Source organism: Anomaloglossus baeobatrachus, chromosome 3, assembly GCF_048569485.1.
Source record: "Anomaloglossus baeobatrachus isolate aAnoBae1 chromosome 3, aAnoBae1.hap1, whole genome shotgun sequence".
NCBI classification, from domain to species: Eukaryota; Metazoa; Chordata; class Amphibia; order Anura; family Aromobatidae; genus Anomaloglossus; species Anomaloglossus baeobatrachus.
In genome coordinates this window covers 307,730,383-307,738,191 of record NC_134355.1, presented here as the reverse complement: position 1 = coordinate 307,738,191, position 7,809 = coordinate 307,730,383, and the positions used below count along the sequence as shown (strand labels likewise).

Below are 7,809 nucleotides of genomic sequence, written 5' to 3'. Positions count from 1 at the left end.
CAGTAGATCATTGGACCAACAGCCATCTCTGCCAGCAGCTTATTCCAAAGAAGAAAAAAGTGATCAGCAGTCTAAATATGATCGATCAACATTTCCCTCAACAATCAGCTGGCCAGTGCCATCAAACATATTAGAGTGTCGGCCAAATCCATCAATATCAGCAGATGCAGCCAACATTAGTCTATTGTGTATGAGAAGCTGAACTTTCTGGATTAGATATTTACATTATTCACTAATAACAAGCTTAAAAAGAGTGGGGAACAGGAGGAGGAGGCTGAAAGTAGGAGATTTTCCGCTTGGCAATTTACAGGATGTCCAGTTAAAACTTGACAATGAGGAAATTAAAGAAGAGACTTCCAGTGAAGAAGGCCTTGAAAGGGAGAAAGCAAAAATCTCCACCGACTCAATCCGAGTTTGATGACGTTGCCGTGTACTTCTCACATGAAGAATGGGGGTCTTTAGAAGAAGATCAGAAGGATCTCTACCAACAGGTCATGATGGACAATTACCAAACCTTCCACACGTTAGGTCCCCATAACAAAAAAACGAAATTAATAGCGTGTCTTGAACGAGGAAAAGATCCATCAATCACACGCCGGGGAAGACCTCCAAAAACACCGGATATCTCCAACAAGCAAACAAAAGAGCTGAATACATCGTTGTTTACCCCTGATGGAATGACGGTAGAAGGTGTGTATTTGATGGATGACTTGGAAGAAGATCCATGCATTTCATTAAAAGAGGACAATGTGACCACCAAACGCCAGTACAACTTTCGAGACCGAGTTAGAGTAGAATACTCTGCATTTTTTGATGATGAAGTAAAAAAACTTAAGAGGAAGAAACGTTTACGAGTCAAGTTTAGTTATGATAAACTAGAACCAGGTATTTCCAGCCTTTACTCTTGTAGTGAATGTGACAAAAAGTATAAGCAGAAATCAAACCTGATCAAACATCAGAAATTGCATACAGACGTGTCGCGCTTCATCTGTTTGAAATGTGATAAGTAGAGATGAGCGAACCGGCCGTGGTGTGGCTCGAGTTCGGTTCATCGAACGGAGGTCTCGTTCGAGTTCAGTTTGGCGAACGTTCGATGAACCGAACTCGAACCAATAGGATATAATGGGAGGCAATCACAAACACATAAAAACGCATTATAAATGTACACATACAGTTAATAAACATTGCCATAACACTTATCGGTCCCCGCGATCCCTCCTGCACTCTGTCTCCTGCCGCTATTCCATCTGATGATCGCTGAATCCTCCCGGTGACCAGCACTGCCAGCAGTGATGCAGGACCTATCGTGACGTCAAAATAGCCATGTGACCAGTCACGTGGCTATTACCTCATTGGCTACAGACTGGTCAGATGACTATGACACGTCATGTAGGACCTGTCATTGCACTCTCCGGTACACGGTGCACATTTGTGTATCGCCGTGTACCGGCGACATGCTCTAGCACACGGTCGACTCCCTGTTCCGTTAGGGACCGGTTGACACAGCCGGTCATTAACGGAGATCACCGTTGCCATAGCAACGCAGTTAGCGGTGACGTCACCGCTAACCGCGGCACCGGGAGCAACGTTGCTATGGTAACGCGTCTGTCAGCGTTACCGCTGTTACCGCTGACAGCCAGCAGCACTGATCACTCACGGAGGGAAGGCTGCACGCTGCCTCCCGTGCAGCCTTCACGGCGTGAAGGCTGCACGGGAAGCAGCATCTTCCCCCATCCAGCAGTGATGGAGCAGAGCTGCATTTGTTGAACGAGAAAGACAGAAGACCATGGATCATGGAGGGCTGACAGGGGGTAATAAAGATGGAGTCTCTAATGTGTCTGTGTATTTATTTCTATTAAAGTATTTTTTCTCTGTGTGGTGTCTTTTTTTTAACCCTTTATTGGAGATTCTTAATGGCTAGGTCAAACGTGCCTGACATTAAGAATTTCTGGCTTAATACTAGCTAGTAAAACAAAGCTAGTATTAACTCATTATTACCCAACAAGCCACCCAGCTTCAGGGCTGCTGGAAGAGTTGGATACAGCGCCAGATGATGGCACTTCTATGAAAGCGCCATTTTCTGGGGCGGCTGCGGACTGCAATTCGCAGCAGAGGCGCCCAGAAACCTCGGGCTAACCTGTGCTGCAGATTCCAATCCCCAGCTGCCTAGTTGTACCCGGCTGGACACAAAAATGGGGCGAAGCCCACGTCATTTGTTTTTTAATTATTTCATGAAATAAGTGAAATAATTAAAAAAAAACGGGCTTCCCTATATTTTTGGTTCCCAGCCGGGTACAAATAGGCAACTGGGGGTTGGAGGCAGCCTGTGGCTGCCTGCTGTACCTGGCTAGCATACAAAAATATGGCGAAGCCCACGTCATTTTTTTGGTGGACAAAAAACTTCTGCATACAGTCCTGGATGGAGAATGCTGAGCCTTGTAGTTCTGCAGCTGCTGTCTGCTCTTCTCCATACAGACAGACAGCAGCTGCAGAACTACAAGGCTCAGCATACTCCATTCAGGACTGTATGCAGAAGTTTTTTGCCCCCTGAAAAAATTATGTGGGCTTCGCCATATTTTTGTATTCTAGCCAGGTACAGCAGGCAGGTATGGCTGCCCCCAACCCCCAGTTGCCTATTTGTACCCGGCTGGGAACCAAAAATAAAGGGAAGCCCTTTTTTTATTATTTCATGAATTTCATGAAATAATTAGAAAACAAATGACGTAGGCTTCGCCCCATTTTTGTGTCCAGCCAGGTACAACTAGGCAGCTGGGGATTGGAATCCGCAGCACAGGTTGGCCTGAACTTTCTGGGCCCCACTGCTGCGAATTGCAGTCTGCAGCCGCCTCAGAAAATGACACTTTCATAGAAGCGCCATCTTCTGGCGCTGTATCCAACTCTTCCAGCACCTGCCTGCTATACCTGGCTAGCATACAAAAATATGGCGAAGCTCACGTCCTTTTTTTGTAGTTTTTTGGCAAAAAAAATAAAAAATGCTTCCCTGGATTTTCCATTGCCAGTGAAGGTAACACCAAGCAGTGGGGGTTAGCAGCCAGTAGCTGCTTGGATTACCCTTAGCTAGCAATACAAAAAATGCAGCGGGAGCCCATATATATTTTTTTTAATTATTTATTTAAATAACTAAAAACAAAATGGGCTTCCCTGTATTTTGATTGCTGGACATCACAGTGCTGTAAAAATAAATCTTTAAAAAAAATGACGTAGCACTCCGCGGTATTTTTGATTCTCAGCGCAGATAAAGCAGACAGCTATGGGTGGCCACCCCCATCTGCCTGCTGTTACCTTGGTTGGCAATCAAAATACAGGGAAGCCCATTAATTTTTTCTATTTAAAAAACAGTTAAAAAAAAAATGACGTTGGGTCCCCCCATTTTTGATAGCCAGCTAGGGTAAAGCAGACGGCTGTAGCCTGAAAACCACAGCTGGGAGCTTTACCGTGGTTGGGGATCCAATGTGGAGGTCCCCCCAGGCTCTTTTTTATAATTATTTTATAAATATTAATAATTACACAAAAAAAGTAGGGTCCCCCCAAATTGGATCACCAGCCAAGGTAAAGCGGACAGCTGTGGGCTGGTATTCTCAGGGTGGGAAGGGCCATAGTTATTGGGCCTTCACAGCCTAAAATTAGCAGGCCTCAGGCACACCAGACGTGGCGCATCCACTAGATGCGCCAATCCTGGCGCTTCACCCCAGCTCATCCCGTGCCCTGGTGCAGTGGCAAACGGGGTAATAAATCGGGTTGATACTAGCTGTAAGGTCACCTGACATCAAGCCCAGCAGTTTGTGATGTCATGGCGTCTATTAGATACTCAACATCATAAACTGTCAGTACTAACAAAAAAAAATTGACAAAAGAAATTTATTTGAAAAAACACTCCCCAAAACATTTCCTCTTTCACCAATTTATTGTAAGAAAAAAAAAAAGGAGTCCCATGACGACTCTGGACCGTCTAGAATATGGGGGGGGCACTCAGGGAACGTATCCCCCATTTTCTAGGAGTGCAGACCCTTCATGTGAGGAGTGTGGGTGCAATGAATCTGCACTCACTCTCCCCGGGTCCACAGCAGCAGAGTCCATGTCGTAATGGTTGCTACCAAAGCTGCAATGCCCTGCTCATGAGGTAAGGGTATGCCTAATCAGGAGAACTATTCTACATTTCCAAATATTGGTATTTGCTGATACTATTGTTATTCCACCTACTATATATTGGGGATAGGATCTTGGAGATGGAATACCCCTTTAAGTCCAGTTATCCAGCTGAATGAATACTTAACAACAGAGCTCGCTATTTAGATGTGTTTTCTTGTGGCGTATAACGGACTCTCATGTTTGGTAGTCATTCAGCAGGGAAACTATAAAAGCAAATCCCTCCATTTGGAAATGTAGTATAAAGCTCTCCTGATCAATTATGTTCCTTACCTCATGAGCAGGGCATTGCAGTAACAATAATAATTTATTCATTTATATAGCGTTATTAATTCCATAGTGCTGTATGTCTTTGGAGTGTGGGAGGAAACCGGAGTACCCCCACGCAAACACGGGGAGAACATACAAACTCCTTGCAGATGGTGTCCTTGGTGAGAATTGAACCCAGGACCTCAGCACTGCAAGACTGCAGTGCTAACCACTGAGCCACCGTGCCGCCCATTTAGCTTACAAATGCATAACCACCACTCACTGTGTCTGAACACAGGAAGCTGAGCTGACAGCCGCTCTGTGCATGCGGCAGCGTCTATTGTGAAGGAGAGGGCCGTGGGGGGATCAACGCTGCACAGGTACCGTGGGACACCGGGGAACACCGGTGGGGTTATAGGGGGTGACCTGGCAGGGCCTGGGGAGGAGTTTTCTGTCGCATGTGTCATGGCACATGCGACAGAAATCAGAGGAGTAGGGTGAATGCGGCCGGCGCGCTGCTGTGCGAGCGGCCATCTTGGATTTCTGGGAGGGCATCAGGGGGGGCACTTTGGTGACACCGGGGGACCGGAGGGGACCAGGGAGGAGATTTATCATGTTTGTTCATGCCAGATGGGAGATAAATAATTTTTTACCGGCGCTGTCATTTACTGTAACGTGATCATTGGTGTACGGTGTATACCTGTGATCACGTGAGAGGGGACCGGAAAAACCGTCCTGAATCATGATCTCCATGGTCTCAGCTAGCTCTGAAACCCCGGAGATTTTCTGACGCTGGGGGGCGCTATTCACTTATTTCTTCCTGCTGTTTATAAACGGCAGATCAGAATAAGGCTACATTAACACGACCGATCCATTTTTGCGGTCTGCAAAAAACAGTCCGTTTTTTTTCACGGGTGCATCCGTGTGGCATCCGTTTCCGTTCCGTAGACGGTCCGTATGTCATCTGTTTGTCATCCATGTGCCTTCCGTTTCTCTGAAGGAGAGAAAATGCATAAATTTACCCAGGATCCATAGCGTCATCCTACATGAGGCAGTCACATGTTCACTCCAGTGCCATTTTCTACTGCTTTTCACAGCGTAGAGCGCTCTGGGGATTTTCCTGTGCTTGTACACTTCATATCAGTCTTTTCTGTCATTATAATGGCAGAAAGACACATAATGTCCCACTCTCCTGCATTTTGTAATTTTGCACCCTTTGGTGCCTTTCATGTGGAACTAAGGGGTGCTTAGCTTTGTATTTAGCCAAAAAAATGAAAAAAAAAATGACGTAGGGTTCCCCCTATTTTTGTAGCCAGCTAGGGTAAAGCAGACGACTGCAGCCTGCAGACCACAGCTGACAGCCTCACCTTGGCTGGTAATCCAAAACTGAGGGCACCCCACGCTGTTATTTTAAATTAAATAAATAATTAAAAAAAAACACGTAGGGGTCCCCCCAAAATTGGATCACAAGCCAAGGTAAAGCAGACAGCTGGGGTCTGATATTCTCAGACTAGGGAGGTCCATGGTTATTGGACTCTCCCCAGCCTAAAAATAGCAGGCCGCAGCCGCCCCAGAAGTGGCGCATCCATTAGATGCGCCAATCCTGGTGCTTCGCCCCAGCTCATCCCGCGCCCTGGTGCGGTGGCAAACGGGGTAATATATGGAGTTAATACCAGATGTGTAATGTCACCTGGCATCAAGCCCTGGGGTTAGTGAGGTCAGGCGTCTATCAGATACCCAACATCACCAACCCAGTCAGTAATAAAAAAAAATAGACGACAAACACATTTTTCATTTGAAAAAACACTCCCCAATACATTCCCTCTTTAACCAATTTATTAGAAAGAAAAACAAATCCAGGTCTGGTGTAATCCAAGGGGTTGCCATGACGATCCACAATGTCCCAGTCAATGAAGAGCAGGATGTTCCCCATTGGCTGGGAGAGCAGTGCAGTGACCTGAGCTAACATCAAAGGGTCAGCCCAGGTCACTGCAGGGGATGACAAGTGCTGCTGTCAGCGAGGTACATTACCTGCGCTGATCTCCTGCACTGCTGACAGCACCTGTCACTGAGTTCAATGACCGCCGCCTTTACAGCCAAGTATCGCGAGCGGCCTGTGACATCACCGCTAGTCAGTCTCGGGTCGGAAGCGAGAGAAGGTGATGTGACAAGCGGCGGCCATGGAGGACAGAGACAGCGCTGAGGTCAGGACTTCATCACCGCAGGTAAGCCGAGCGGGACCATATGTGCAGAGTGCAGGTGGGCGGAGCCATGTGTGCTGGCGGCGGAGTGCGAAGTGGATGGCGCTGAGGACGTCAGTGTCGTGGACTGCTTGGCTGGGGACAGGTGAGTGTGAGTGTGTGTGTACATGCCGCGTGCAGGAGGGGGCGGAGTGAGCTGAGCGGGGAAGTGTGGGCTTCCTGCACGTAACTAGGATAAACATCGGGTTACTAACCAAAGCGCTTTGCTTAGATACCTGATGTTTATCTTGGTTACCAGCTTCTGGCAGGCTGCCAGCGATGGCTCCTGCACACTGTAACTGTAAAAAGCCCTGCTTTTTGCTGCTAGAACCGTTCTCGAACGTATCTAGAACTATCGAGCTTTAGCCATGACACATGCGACAGAAAACTCCTCCCCAAGCCCTGCCAGGTCACCCCCTATAACCTCACCGGTGTTCCCCGGTGTCCCACGATATCTGTACAGCGTTGATCCCCCACGGCCCCCTCCTTCACAATAGACGCTGGCGCATGCACAGAGCGGCTGTCAGCTCAGCTTCCTGTGTTCAGACACAGTGAGTGGTGGTAACCATGCATCTTTAAGCTACTGCAATGCCCTGCTCATGAGGTAAGGAACATAGTTGATCGGGATAGCTACACTACATTTCTAAATGGAGATATTTGATTTTATAGTTGCCCTGCTGAACGACTACCAAACGTGAGAGTCCGTTATATGCCACAAGAAAACACATCCAAATAGCGAGCTCTGTTGTTTAGTATTCATTCAGCTGGATAACTGGACTTAAAGGGGTATTCCATCTCCAAGATCCTATCCCCAATATATAGTAGGTGAAATAGCAATAATATCAACAAATACCAATATTTGGAAATGTAGAATAGTTCTCCTGATTAGGCATGCCCTTACCTCATGAGCAGGTCATTGCAGCTTTGGTTGCAACAGTTACGACATGGACTCTGCTGCTGTGGACCCGGGGAGAGTGGGTGCAGATTCATTGCTACTGACATGGAGGGTCTGCACTCCTAGAAAATGGGGGATACATTCCCTGAGCGTGTCCCCCCATATTCTAGACGGTCCAAAGTTGTCGTGGGACCCCCCTCTTTTTTTTCCCTTACAATAAATTGGTAAATGAGGGAATGTTTTGGGGAGTGTTTTTTG

The 7,809-nt window shown here is 47.1% G+C and overlaps 1 protein-coding gene across 1 annotated transcript; it reads left to right on the top strand.

Moving 5' to 3' along the window:
- Nucleotides 1-275: 275 nt before the first annotated feature.
- LOC142295212 (zinc finger protein 565-like) lies at nt 276-1,010 on the top strand. The gene has a single exon (XM_075338293.1). The coding sequence runs from the start codon at nt 333-335 to the stop codon at nt 1,008-1,010; it is 678 nt and encodes a 225-aa protein (XP_075194408.1). The 5' UTR covers nt 276-332.
- The last annotated feature ends 6,799 nt before the right edge of the window (nt 1,011-7,809 follow it).

What these genes read in the sequence shown, in the direction of transcription:
- LOC142295212 (XM_075338293.1), top strand. Translation starts at nt 333, where the DNA reads ATGAGGAAATTAAAGAAGAGACTTCCAGTGAAGAAGGCCTTGAAAGGG.